The sequence below is a fragment of the Molothrus aeneus genome, chromosome 7 (genome assembly GCF_037042795.1).
Source record: "Molothrus aeneus isolate 106 chromosome 7, BPBGC_Maene_1.0, whole genome shotgun sequence".
Classification (NCBI taxonomy): domain Eukaryota; kingdom Metazoa; phylum Chordata; class Aves; order Passeriformes; family Icteridae; genus Molothrus; species Molothrus aeneus.
The window spans coordinates 16,432,181-16,446,835 of record NC_089652.1 but is presented as its reverse complement, the minus strand read 5'-3'; the positions used below and the strand labels follow the sequence as shown (position 1 = coordinate 16,446,835).

The following is a 14,655-nucleotide window of genomic DNA, read 5'->3' as shown; positions in this document are numbered from 1 at the left end:
CACAGACCCTAAAGGCTTGGCCTAGAAGTGCCCTGTAACAGTTTGGGAAGGTGCACTCTAGGCCAAGCCTTTAGGGTCAGAAGAAAGTGCAAAGGCTCAGCCTTGAGTTTCCTTTTGCATCACACAGATTTGGACAAGTTTGACAACACCTACTGAGACTGTCCCTCTAGTGCTCCATACCTCACCATGATGAGAATCAGTTTGTCTCAAACATAATAAACCCTATCAGCTTTTATAACTTAGAGAGGAATTTACAGACATTACAGATATTTACAGACAGATTCAGGGAATCTGGAGATTTCTTAATGGAATTCAGACTTTTGGTAAAGTCAAAGTAAGACAAGAGTTCAAATAGCCTTCAAGGCTGCTCTGAAAGCTAACTCTGAGAGACAAGAATAATCTCCTCTGAACTCTACAGGAGCAGTAAGTAAAATTACCTCATACAATGGCATGCAGATGCTATCAATCCACTCGAGCTGCAACCTGGGTAGTTCATGCTTCCTGTTCCGATCAAATATGGCCTGAATTGAGAAGGAAACAAAATTGTCGTACTTTAATTACACTGGAGTATTTTACAGACACATCATCCAGCACTTTGCAGCTATGGTCAAATTCTCACAACCAGAACACTTTGTAAACCACAATCAATCTTTGCAGGTGCCTTCCTACTGCTTTGCCTGGCATGAAAAATAAACTGTTTATTTTCAATTCTGTTTTGAAACTTTTAAGCTGAATGTGTTTTTTGTTTATAATTCTGTAGTGTAAAATAAATGCTCCACAGTTGGAGTTGAGGTGGTAAGTAACCTCCTGTAGGAATGTAAAGCAGATACCTTTGAGTAGAATTTTCACTTTTCTCACATAGGGTTTTGCAGCTCAGCAAAACCGTGATGGATCTGGGCTGGCTCTCTTCCTCCCAGTTAACTTCTTTAGAATATTTTCTGTTACCCTTCTCCTGTTGCCTCCAGATAATGGTTGCTCAACTTTTTGAGTTATTCAACCTGGATAAGGCTTTCTCTTCTAATTGTTCAGTGAAAATATTTATGAAACTTTCCTAGTTCTTGTTTGACACTGTATACCTATCTGGCTTTACTCCACTCAATTCCATTTTATCCCTTCAATCACAGTAGTATATTTACATGTATATTTATAGAAGTGCATTTCAAATAACACAGATATACAGCTGCAACATGAAGTAAATCTGACAATTTTGATTTCCATAGGTAGCTGTGAGTTTTTAGTTCAGTTCTGTGTATTAAATTCAACACCTGCTGCTTAGAAAATTCACTGATAGGATCACCTTAGGAATAGATACAGAAAACTAGTAAAAGGACTCAAGGACTGTGAAAGGGCAAAAGTGACTGTGTTGACTGGAGAGCTACTTTATATGTGGTTATAAATGCATATCCTTAGTGGACAGAGCTTTTATTTATTCTAAGGTTTCTCTTTGTGTACAAAATGCAGTTCATTTTTCTGAATGAGCCCAATGATATTTTTTTCCTCTATTCAAATTAGTAACTATTTCAGAAATGATAAAAAACTTACTGAAGGGGTGAGTTTGAGTTCAGATCTTTCTCTGTCTCCTTGTTCAAAGAACTCACTGGTTACCAGCTCAGCTGCCTAAAATAAAAGTCATGATAAAAGATTAGAGTTCTTGTTACACAATTTTAGGATAATGAGGTTTTGCTCAGACTATGACTTCAGCCTGTGCTTAACTGTAAAGAAGTGAATAACCTCACTTACAGGACTGACATCAGGCATGTGTTCATTAGTTTTTTGAACTGGGATTACAAGGGGTATAAACAGCCATGGTCAGGCACGGGGACTTATCCCTTTTTGACAGGGAATTGACTTGGCGAATTACATTGCCCTGCCAAGGTAGCACTCAATGCAGTTATAACAACTTACTCAAGAACTGAGGCCAAGCCAGAAAATGATAGCTTCTTGTTGGCATCCACTATTACATTTGTAAAAATGCTTTGGAAAACATGCAAGAGCTCTTTGGTTATTTACGAGCTGTTGCCCTATAAAAATAATTTTGCTTATCAAAGAAACTTAATTAACCAATACTCTCTGTTGTTTAATCTAATATGAATTCATAAAGGGTTTTTTTCCCCCACTAGGCTTCAATTTTTTTCGCCATGTGTGAGGCTTTGAACGTAAGCACATGTGACATTTTGAGATGGAAAAAAACTGGAAGCCAATCTACTGAAGAGGCATTCACATACTAAAGCTCTTGTCTTGCCAGTGTATTGTTTTTAAGCTAGCAAATTATTTCATAATGCCAAGGAACTAGAGGGTAAACTAAGCAGAGAACCTGTACTTCATAAAATCTCAACATTTCTTGCTTTAGCAACTGCATGGTAGATAACGTTCACAAATCCCAAGTTGTTGCAGTTGGAATGGGGAGTACCAAAATAATATGGAAGTAGGTGATGCTATAAAGTACTCTTAAATCTTAATAAAATTCTGGATCAATATTCCAGATAAGAGGAATGATTGAATAACTTAGCAGCAATTAAGGGTTTGCTAAGTGTATTGTATAAAAATAATCACTAAAAAATAGTATCATCTCTCTCCCTCAGTGCTATTCAGATCCTGTTCTCCTTATGTCCCTTTTTCTCATCCTTTCCACCTTCTCTTCCTGAACTTTTCCATCTTACATCTGGCCCTTATTCCCATTTTTCAAATATGTTTGTTTTTTTTCTTGCGGCACAGTTAAGGTTCAGCTATTTCCTGTTTTACCTCTGTGGACTTCCTAGCATTTCTGCTCAATTGAGTAATGTTTCAAGAAATCCCAGGTGGAATTTTTCAATATAAAGTAAACCTGTATAACTAAGCTGCAGGGGACTTTTTACCTGTAGACCTCAAGAGTGACAACTATAAAAATCCCCAGTTTGCTAGAGACTCCAGCACTAATTCACCAGCATAGCACAAAGATTCACAACTAGGAAATCAGACCCTACCTGACATTTGGCTGTCAATGAAAATGCAGAAGTTAACTGGGTTACGGAGGAAAAATGAGGAGGGATTGCACACACTGCAGCAGTGGCCAGGTGGCAATGAAAAATCTTGTTACTCAATTTCCCCCTGCAGGATAGAAGCAGCTTTCCTGATTTCCATGCAAGGTAACTGTGTTCTGGCCAAGTGGTGCAACAGCCTTAGAAAGAACTGTTGTCACAGTCTGCTGATAAAGCAAAAAAGACTCACCTGGCAAAACTGAAAGCTGAGGTGAAGCCCTCCCTCCATAAATGTTATTTTTATTCAGTTGATGTGCATGTAACTTGCATAGATCCTTTTCAGCTTCTAATACTTCCTTGTCCAGGGAATTTGGCTGCTCTTGCATCTCTAGTTACCTGGCTTAGTTTTCTCTTTTCCACCCCATCTTTGTAACTATTACTTGCTGTTACACTAAACTTCCTCCAGCTGTGTACCCAAACCCAGCTACACTGGTATATTTTCTGTTTGCTTCTTGATGTTGTCAGTTCCTCCAAAACCTGACACAGTCTGTCTTCTACTGGCTTGTTCTGGGCCTCACTGAAGGACAGAGAATGACTGGCATGGATACTGGAAATACTAAGGATGGTTTCTGGGTAGAAAAAGATGTCTAGAAGAGAGAAAATCATGGGACAAAGGACAAGAGTTTTGGGACAGGTTGCTTTCTTATATTGTACCTGTTTGCCAATGCTGGATCTATTTTTTATGTATATTTCTAAAGAGCCTAATCATCAGCAGAACTCTGAATTTTTATTTGTTGGTTTCTACGTACAGGATGTAAAAGAAACCCCTATACTACACTTGGAGTTTTGCAACATTCTTAAGAAAATGAACACATTTCTTTTATCATATCTACTGAAGATTCTATGCAAATGAAAATTTGCAGATAATATGTTGGTATTTTTGATTTAGGGAAGACCCTGCTACTGCCAAGGAAAACTTTGGGATGAAACAAGTAAATGCAGCTTTATGTGGCTAAATGCCTTTTTTGTTTAATCCATCCATTTTTGGGTATGGATTTAAAATGTTAGTAAGAGGAGAGGTTGTAAAGCCAGATGCACACAGCAGCATGTGTACAGGGAACGGATTATGCAATAAACCATTTTTTGCAGAAACCCCCTGCTATTTTTTTATAGCATTAATACTGCTGTAAATTGATTCCAGTTTTGGTCCCTTGCAAGCCAGGGCCCTGGGAATATTGTCCTGCCAGTCCCGCCTCCTCCCAGCCCTGCTATTAATCATGGCTTGCCTGTCTTGAAATCTCCCACGGTTTGGTCACAGCTCCAAGGTCACAGGCTGTCATTAGCATTGATCTGAAAAACAGAAATGAACAATACAAGCTGAATCAACCTTTGTTGAATTTCTAAACAACTCTGCTCTGGACGCATAAATAAATAATACCTATGTAAAATGTCAGCCCTGGCACCTTCTTTTCCTCCAGAAAAGAATGACATGTTTGAAATCTTAGCCATCAGCGTGGCTTTTACATTACAATTGTGCCTCAGAATCCTAATGTGTTGCAGGTCATAAGATGATGAATTTTGGTATTCTGCATTGCACAGTAGAAAAGAAATGATATTGCAAGGGAGTAACTGCTAATTTTGCAATACTTCTAACACTACTTACATTAATACCTATAATATATTAGAAAGCATGTGCTTCACATGATATAAGTAAGGGTATTATTACATAATAACACCTGCAACTGGATTAATTTATATGCCTATTTGTAAGTGACTGCTGTAGCAAGAGAGCCTATAATCACAGGAGGCATCCCAGACACTGTTTAAGCAGTTTCTACTGCTCATCTACAATAAAAATTGAAGATTTACTGTGAGCTATATGGTTCCACTGTAGTTTAATATCTAGCTACAACCATGTTTTATATGCATTAGGAGAAGGAAACCGTTCAGCTGTAGAAAGCGTTTATGTACAGTACATGATGCAGATAAAAGTCTAAGAAAGTTTAAATGAAGAACAAGGGCACTGAAAATGAAGCATCAAATATATTGCCTGAATCTAAAATTAGGAATGGGTGAAATGGTATGGAAAATAGAAAATGGCCAATATTTTGTCAAAAGACCAAAAGATAACAGAATTTTAATGAAATTTCAGATAAAATGAGACATAACCAGGCATGCATATGCAAATACACACGTTTTATTGTCTACAAAGTGTGATCTACTCAAACCACCCACAATGTCTGAGATTTTCAATAGGATGCATGCTCAGGGCATTCCTGAGGGCTGGAAGAGTACTCTGTATAAGAAAATTCCCAGGTACACACTGGAAGAGCAGAGAAGTGCATGGCTAGTGAAAAAAGACAGATGAGAGGAAGAGGGGTCAGGGAAACAGACAGGAAAGATCTTTGTGTAGAGAGGCAGAATATTGATACTTTCTGGAAAAAGAGCAGAAGGGCTGAACAGGAACTGGTGAGGCTGGGAGAAAGGGAAGAAAACAGGACTGAGTGTGTAGGAGATATGGAGAAGGTGAAGTCATGTTGATTAATTCCAGCTGTTGGCTAATGTTGAAAAAATCATACCATGTATTTCATAGCATGGATTGTATTTTTAAAACAAGATACTTTCTCTTTTATTCTAAGCCTCCAGTCCACAATACATGAAATTCCTTTAACAAATATGGCTACACTTCGAAATAACCAGAAAGCAAGAAAAAACGGTGCTTACCGAAATACTTCTCGGTGGCTTTTTATATTCCAATCATAACCACCTTTACTGACAAGCTCAAAAAACTCGGTCCTTCTCCTGCAAAAAACCAGATTGTCAGAGAAGGAAATAAGACACTTCCAGGGCAGCACTGCAGCAGAAACACAGCTCTCTGTGTGATACGGAATCACTGCACCTCATGTATTATTGTTAAGGCCGTTACACTGACAGTCCATTTAAGCGAAACATACTAATTTCCGAACACGTTCTATAAATGTCTGTTATCAATGTCACAGTTGCCTAGTAAAAGCAATATTGGATTTATGGTCTCCACAAATAAGGAAATGAATGGCTCTGAAATGTTCAGTCTTCCATGGAAGCATGAAATGTTCACCTACAGCAGTGGACAGACAGACAATAGAAACACCCCAGAAATACACACATGCTTCTGTTTTCTTGTCCTTGCAAAATGGTTTTTACTTCTATATCCTGAAGGGTTTTTCAGAGCTGTGCAATTCCTGTTATTTCCAGCACACAGAAAGAAACAGAGACACACAGGAGCTGCTGCTGTCTTGAGTTCATAGTTCTTATAGACTGGAAACTAGGTCTCCCTGCTTAGTCCTTATAGTTTGTCTTCTCATGCCTTCTTTATGTCCTCAAACAGGGACAAAACTTGAGATGGACAGAACATACTAATGCTTGATTGTTGCCTTTAAGCATCACAATTCTGATTCATCATAGTCTGTAATCTTTTATGGCATTGAGACTCCAACCAGCTCTTACTGCTTGCAATGTGACTACAGTATTTAATAGATCCTGCCCAAGATGTAACAGAAGCTCAGGTACAAAAACTTGGAGCAACTTGCCCCCAGTGACACAACATATGAGTATCAAAGCTGGAAAGCAAATAAATACCTACATCCTGAGTGACAGTGCGGTGCCCCATCTCATATGAGACTGTGCTCTTTTTCAAGAGGAAATGTAGTTAGATTCCTCAACAGGAGAGAGTTTGTAGTCTTGTATTTTCTACGTTTACTTCAAATAGACTGAAACTTTGGACAGTGATTATTGACAGTGCAGTCTCATGGGAGCCAGTACATATTTGCATACAAGGAGATGCACACTTCCAGAAACTCTGTGTTCCAGAACATTGTGTGGGGCAGGTTGCATTATTCTGGTCCCTGACTATCATGGTTATATATATGACCAGTCACTCCTACTACAGGGCCTTTCTATAATGGATTTCATTCAGCAGCTAGAAGAGGGCTATAAATGACTGCATGATGATATCTAATCCCTTATACTTTGGGAAATAAAAGATTTCATTTTGAAGTATTGGATATTCTGAGAAATTAATTTGTTCCTGAACAAAAACCAGGCAAGAATGTTTTAAGCTGAAAGCACAGGAAGGTGACACCCCAAAAACCTAAAAATATTTAAATTTAAAATGTAGAGATTCATTAACAGTAACTGAAAATGTGAGTCTCAAGGCCTTATGTTAGGCTAAAAGCTTTAAGGCTTTTCTTTGAAATCCGTTTAAATGGATACAGAAGTAGTAGTCCAGCTCCACAGAGAAGTTTCAGTGTAGGAAGGACTGAACCAGAGGAAAGCAGCCATGTATGATGAAACAATTTAGCATTTCTGACTTTTTTTTTTGATATCCAAAATGATGAGGTTTTCTATTAATAAGCAAATACAATATGGTAGAATTTCAGAAACAAACTGAATTATTATAATTTTCCAGGGTCTTTGAGTAACATTGACTCTGGCTACATTTTGCCTCGAAGAGAGGTTGTTTTCCTATGTATAACAAATTAATTTGCTCTACAGTCCACTGGCTCAAGACATCATTTGGATGAATTTCCATAAACTTCATTTTGGCTCCATGCTTTTACTTTTTGTATTATCTACAAGTGTCTTTATCTAGAATTATAAACTAAAATCAAATATATTTCCCATCTGATCTTTCAGTGAGAGTCATCTTTTTGTTTGTTTGTATAAAAGTAATGCCTTGAGAAAGTCATAAAGTCTTGCTCTGCAACAGTTTAGTTGCTGTTTTAATACCCGGAGCTTGTGATCATTAGATTCAGTCATTTTAAGAATACTGATATGAGAATTCCCCTCTCTACAAAAATCTTGAAGATGTAGCAAACTGAAAAAAACAAATTAGGTATTTGTGTAGAAACACCTGTTCACATAGGGTGGCTTTAAGAAATGTAAAGCACCAATGTTTCTAGAGAGTGATTTTCAGGCACTTCTGGAAATAAACTAGCATAGCTACCACCTCATTAATGAATCGTAGTAACACAAGAGGAAAAAATAATTTATCTGCAGACTTTTGAGTAAAGAGGCCTCATTTGCTAAAAGTCTTCTGATTTATGCAGCACGAAAAATCAATTATGCAAGTAAGAAAAAATAATCTCGAAATTCATTATGTCCTGTTATTTCTCTGTACTAGAACTAGACAAACAAATTGACCACATAGTTTTTCAGCTTAAGGCAGGCAGGGAAGAGAGCTCCATCACATCTGGGTCTGAACGGAGTCTATCCCAAGGCAGTGCTGTGAACCCCCTCTGGCTCCTCCAGGGTCTCCAGGATCTTGGCCAGGGGGAGCACATGGAGCTGTGCTAGGGCAGCTGTCGTCTCAGTCCCTGTCACTCATCTCCTTCTTGAGAGCACAATTTCTGCAGCATTTATTTATGATGAGACAAGAGGACCTATGGTCCTTGTATCTCACAGAATGGAAGAGCTTCAAGGTCATCAAGTCCAACCATCAACCCAGCACCACCATCATCACCCCTAAACCATATTCCCCCTAAGCACCATATCAAGACCACTCTTCAATACTTCCAAAGGTGGTGACTCCACCATCTGCCTGGACAACTTATTCCAATGTCTAACCACTCTTTCAGTGAATTTTTTTTCCTCTAATATCTAAGCTAAACTTCCTCTGGAACAACTCTAATCCTTTCACTTGAGACATAGCAGAAAGACAGACAGAATAGAATGCTAATGGACGCCAAACAAAAATTTCTAAGGATGACTTATTGTCATGACTGGGAAGGCAGTGCACTGAAACTGCACATCTGTCAGCACTGCTAATGCCAGATGTCAGAAGTGCACTGTGATGGTGACACCATTACTCCTCTGACTACGTGCATCCTCCCACACATCCTCAGTAGGATGAGCTTGGTAATAATCAACAGTATTTGAAATACAGGACCAACTTGAAATCTATTTTGAGATTTAATTTGCAAACAAGGAAATGGAAGAAAACCGAGTGAGAGAGATCCTGGTGTACTTCTCCACAGTTAAGCTTTTTAAGACCTATTCTCATCACGTGATGTGAATTGGCATAATTCGTCTTCAAAGCAGCAAAGTGTCTCCTTTATTACCTTTGTAACTGGGTCTGTAACTAAATACAATATTTCTTAGCACAAATGTTTAGAGATGCTGAAATGGTGGAAAAGTATTCTCAAATATCATTGATTTTCTATGTGCCTGAAGAAATGATCATAGCAGGGACAGAAAAATTATGGAACTGAGCTGCAACTGGTTCCTGGGATTCCTTTGAAGTACAAACCTAAGATTTCACTTGCTTTTGGTTGATACAGACATGTTACACATTTAAGCAAAACTTATTTGGACACTTGAGATATATCTATTAGTCTAAAAGATACTAAGTATTAGACTAAATCTCTTCAACCATAGCTGAACACTAATTTCTCATATTATATATCCTTATTGGTATTTAATAGGTCATTAGAGTAAGTTCTCTGAATTTTCATTCATCAAATACCAGAAATGCCAATACTTACTCAAAATACAGAGTGAGGTCTGTTGCCAATATTGATTGCTTTAGAAGCTGCATAAGGTCACTGTAGTCCTTAGAGGACAAGTTAGCAAAGATGTTGTGACCCTATAATGAAAGAGATAAAAGAGGTAAAGGGCTAACAATCAATATAGTTTTTTAAAAAAGTTTTCTAACTTGTTAATCTACTGTTGCTCTGTAACACAAGCCTTTTCTGATTCATGGCAAAACTATGATGAAATAATAATGCTAATACTGCTAAGATTACATTGAGGCAGAAGAGTTGATGATTGTTATCAAGCACCTGATATGTTTTTCTAAACTCTGCTGAAATGATAGCCTGTCAAGTAAAGATTTACTCTCTGCTCTGACCCTGCACAGACTCAGTTTATGAGGAAAAACTATGGATACCTCTCAATCTCTCATCTTATTAAATGTTTTGGGGAGCTGTGTATTGGAGCTTTTGAGTAGTGATCCTAATAGATTTATCTGTGCTGCTGCTTGCATGCACACAAACTGCTGTTGGAGCAGTCAAGGACACTAAATCAGTTTTTCATTCAAAGCAGGCCTTTTGCTCACTCTGCCCATTACTGTTTTGTCCTACAGTGTATACAGCCATTGCCTACGTGGACTAAAGAACCACAATTTTATATGCAATGTAAACACCCTTTGTGGGCCCAACTGGCTGCTTTTTAAGGGATTGTGGATTAAGAATTTGAAAGATGCTCTATGGCCAAAATGAAAGGAAATGAATTATTTGATATTGCTATTTGAGAGGGGGAAGGTTCTTTTGTAACTGGATTTCTGAAAACAAAAGGGACAGAGATCCTATGATTCCTCTGTGAAATTCTCGAGAAAATAAGATGAAAGAAACAAAATTAATGAAAAACTCTAAATGTAAGCTTAAGAAATTATCTTTGTGACAATAGTCACATATATCAGCATACATAAATGTATTACATGTCTTTTTCTCCTAATCACCTACATAAATATTGAAGTTCTTCTAACCAGAGTCTTATATTGGTGATATTTAGTCCTGTAGTGTCCACATTCAGTATGCACTGCCATCTACTGCTTAGGAAGTTTAAAATGCCATTAAAACCAAGAATTTTCCAGCAACAGGGTTACTATAATCATGATGATATGAGGACATATATGAGATAAGGTCTGGGGAGGTGCAGTTCCGTGACAAATCTCCCTGGCAGTGTACACAGAGGTAAAGCCAACACCCTGTTCCCATTTGTCTGTGATCATGAGACATTCCAGATCTCTTCAGAAGTTACTGCAGATCAGGCTGTGGTCTGCAATTGTGCTGCATGAACAGCAGTTTTGGGTTTCTATTTACTAAATGCATTTTGTAACAACCAATCTCTGTAAATTAAGAAAATGCATCTGTTCTTTTGAAAGGACTCCATGTCCATTCTTCCAATTTTCTCAGTTATTAAATACATGGTGTAGTATGTGCTGTATAGTGTTATATGCAAGATATTCTAGGCAAGAGCTCTGTCTTCACAGCTATCTGCAAAGCAATTAGTATGCTTTGGGACAGCATGATATTACTGATTTTAATTTTTTAAAATAGTGTATTAAATTATGAAAAAATAATAAAAATACTGATTACAGAAAGGCTGCCAAAGAAATTTAATTGGTGCAGTAAAGGATGGCTCTGATACTCTGAGTATGACACCTGTGGAGAAAGGTAAGGCCCTGTTTCAGCTACCTCTAACCCACTGAACAGGATATATGTAAGAAGAGTGAGAAAAGCTGACAATATGATTAGGATGTATTCTCCTTGCCCCTTGCTGATTGAGACAGATATAATCTGTGGGCTCTGTGATCAGCATTTGTAGTTGTTTAATTTTGTGCTAGTTGTGACCTTTGTGGTAACCAATAAATAATTGCTCAAGGAGAGGGCATTAAAAAGGTACTGTACATGGTATTTCCTTTCTCCAGCTGAAACTGCCCAACAGCTTACAGTGAGATTAATAGTAATGCTTTTGTACCTCACTTTGGAGAATCATGACAGCATGATTGAAATGGTGGTGCTCCAAGGTAGCAGAGGTGCCGTAGAGCTGAGCTAAGGCTGATCCACTCCTGAAACAGAACATGGGAAGTCAACAAATCCTGCTCGTCTGCTTACAAAGCAGGTTTCAGAGACAATGTAGTGACAAAAGCACATAGCCACACTCTCCACCTCCACTTCAGCAACCTCACTTACGACAGCTGATGAGATCAAAATACTAATTTAAATCCAGATACAAAACATTTATGTTCCAGTCTTTGTGAAATATTGCCAGCTGAATAAAGTTTTTTCTGGAACTACAAGAAATTTTGTAATGCAGCTTTCAAAGTCCCTCAGCAACAGCACAGATACAGAACTGTGCAGTAAAGACACAAGGTAATGTCCTTGAGCTGGGATCAGCTCTTTCCCTGCTACCTTTTATTTTTAATTCTTAATAGATATAAACATAAGGGGTTACAATGGCCAACTACAAACTCTGAAATTAAAACGCCAAAACACAACAACAAAGAACCTAACTGCGAATACTAAGGTAAACAAAAAAAACCACAAGTGAGAGCAGTGAATATTAAAGTAAAGCTTAGCATATCTCTAGAATGTATTTTCTCATCACATTTATTGTCTAAACCAAGATCAGATTCAAAATGAACAGAGCAGGTCAGTTTTCTATGTAAAGGACAAAAATATATGGAATAATATTATAAAATTGCAAATCGCTGGGAAGTGCAGAGAATGGAACTGGACTGTCAGAATGGTCACTGTTCACCAAGTACCAAAGTAGTTCAGGAAAAGTACTTCACTTCTGGGACCCAGCCTAAAGTGACAAGATGGGTTTTCTTTCCAAAGAAATGAGAATAAGAGATTATGCTAGACACAGAAGGAGTCTCCTAGGAGCATATACCATAAAACTGCACCATACTGATACTTAATTATCAGATGCAGCTATATGAGAGAAAAGGATGTCCAGGAAACATCATCCCTAGAGAATGTAGAGAATGTGATCTTGACATATATAACAGAGCCATTTGAGACAACTGTGATATTGCCTCCATCATATACCTCTTGAACCTTCATCATACAGAACAGCAGTATTGGACACTGAAGATAAAATAGGAAAATGTGATGCTTAAATTTATGTCAGGTTAGAGGAATAAATCATAGTTAGCATTATGAAAACTCCAGCTTCTGTTTTCAGGGATGTTTTATACATGTGTGGTAATGTTTGTCTTTCATTAAATGTCTTCAGCAGTTTCTTTATGGAGTCATAAAATGGTAGCCTCCTCTCTCTACTCTGTTGTCAAACAACAAGTATGAGTGATAGCAGTCTAATGCTGAACCCTGTACCTTTAACTCAGCCATTCCTCTGCACAAAAGATACTCTTGTATAATGGTGCAGCAGAGAAGTGGTTAATTTAATCAGGGCCTAAAATGGCCAGGATGTAAATCTTAGGTCTCGTTTTTGTAAATTGGGAACATAAACATCAATCAGCTGAGCTTCCTTCCCATTTGTCTCGTCTATTTTGATTCTCTTCAAGACTCAGCTGCAAAAAGGCATCTAGCAGTGCTTGGTAACCTTTGCACCACGAGCTCTGTCTTTTGAGCACTGCAATTGATTTTCCCTGCTATGGTGATTGAAGATCCAGACAGTGTCATTGTTTCATTGAGATTGTATGGCAACACCAATACCTCAGGAAATGGCAGCTTAGTGAACATCAGAAACATCAGTTTGAGTGATGGTCACTGAGGCACCTTGCCCCCAGAAATGCAGCAGCCCCTGCATACACACATTGCAGCAGAGTACTTCTGCAAAAGTAGGACATAATAGGCTAATACAGCATCACTTTGCCTTTCAAATATCTCTGGACAACCATTTGACCACTCCCCAATCATACTGGAGGATTAGTAGTAAAGCAGAACAAAAAAAGCTACAAATGCTCACTGGGACCTGCAGGACAGGAATGCCTTGGGGTCTTGTATTCTGACTGTAGAGGAACTGGGGAGTGAAGAAAACAACATGGGATTTGAAGGAATCTCTGTGTCTGGCAGCTTTATTTCACAGCTTGGCCAGGATGTTGCTGGGGACATTTTTTGTTGTCCCTCCTATTCTCAGGGAAGGCAGATTTTGGAATGAATTTGACCCTAGTCTAAGAAGTTCCCCTACCTACAGAGTAAGAAGTACCACTCTTAAACCTTCTGCAAACCTACTTCTCCTTCACTGTGCCTGAGGGCAGCAGCCTGGTTTCTGTGAAAGCATTATTTCAGTTTCACTTATTTTCTTTTCTCTGCAATAGCAGAACAAGGTTTTTCTTAATGCCATGCACCCCAGTCAGCAAGAACAACCCAGACAGACAATTTAGGTGCTTCTTGGGTTGAAAACCAGAATCAATAACAGCTGAGCCTGAAAAGAACATCAAGTTTTGGCACCACATTTCAATATGTGGTGTCAGTTCAACAGCCAGCTACAAAGGACAAGCCAGCAATTACTTAAAGGAACAGAGAATGATAAAGATGGATAGTCCCTCACTGCACACAGGAATAAGAGTACTTGGCCTTGGCCTAGAAGGCTTGAAATTAATGCTTCATTCTTTATCCTGGTCACCTTTTGCTCTCCTGTGGAAGAAAACCAAATTAAAATAGTAAGAATTAGAAAGCTTACTTGGCTTGGAAGGCATTGTTGGTTCCCCTGTGGTCAAGGTCGTGACACAAGCATCCCACAATCAAAGCTAAAATTTCAATTTCAGTTAGAATCTCCTGAAATCCTGCGGTCTGAGAGCAGAAAAAAAAAAATAGCAGCTGTAACTATCAGTAGCAAAAGGAATAAGTAATGTTAGTCCATCCAGGAACAGTCAACTTCGTTTTGATACCATGAACGTTTCAGTAAGGAGAAGATAAATGCTTTATTGTCATATTCTATTCCCTGCTGTATGTCAGATGGTTAGCAGAATAGATAATGTCCTTGGAGTGATCTGTTATTATCTCTTTGTTGCATTTCCAGCATGCCATTTCTCTGCTAGCCAGGAGGCACTAAAGGCAAAAAAAGCTGAAAACAAATACCAGTAACTGCAAACTGAGACAGGAACTGGATTTTTTAATCAGAGAAATAAAAAAACCCAAAACTAAGCTGATAAAATTTTGAAATTCAGAGAAGTACTTAGAAAGATTTC

At 38.2% G+C, this 14,655-nt stretch overlaps 1 protein-coding gene across 1 annotated transcript in view; it reads right to left on the bottom strand.

Annotated features, from left to right (window-relative positions):
- The window catches only part of PDE11A (phosphodiesterase 11A), a 103,985-nt gene that overhangs the window by 14,142 nt on the left and 75,188 nt on the right, over positions 1-14,655 (bottom strand). Inside the window, exons 13-19 of the mRNA XM_066553272.1 lie at positions 14,148-14,257; positions 11,475-11,565; positions 9,479-9,579; positions 5,682-5,759; positions 4,244-4,307; positions 1,543-1,617; positions 438-521 (exon numbers count right to left, since the gene is read on the bottom strand). Coding sequence (XP_066409369.1) covers positions 438-521; positions 1,543-1,617; positions 4,244-4,307; positions 5,682-5,759; positions 9,479-9,579; positions 11,475-11,565; positions 14,148-14,257 — 603 coding nt within the window. The remainder of the gene's footprint in view (positions 1-437; positions 522-1,542; positions 1,618-4,243; positions 4,308-5,681; positions 5,760-9,478; positions 9,580-11,474; positions 11,566-14,147; positions 14,258-14,655) is intronic.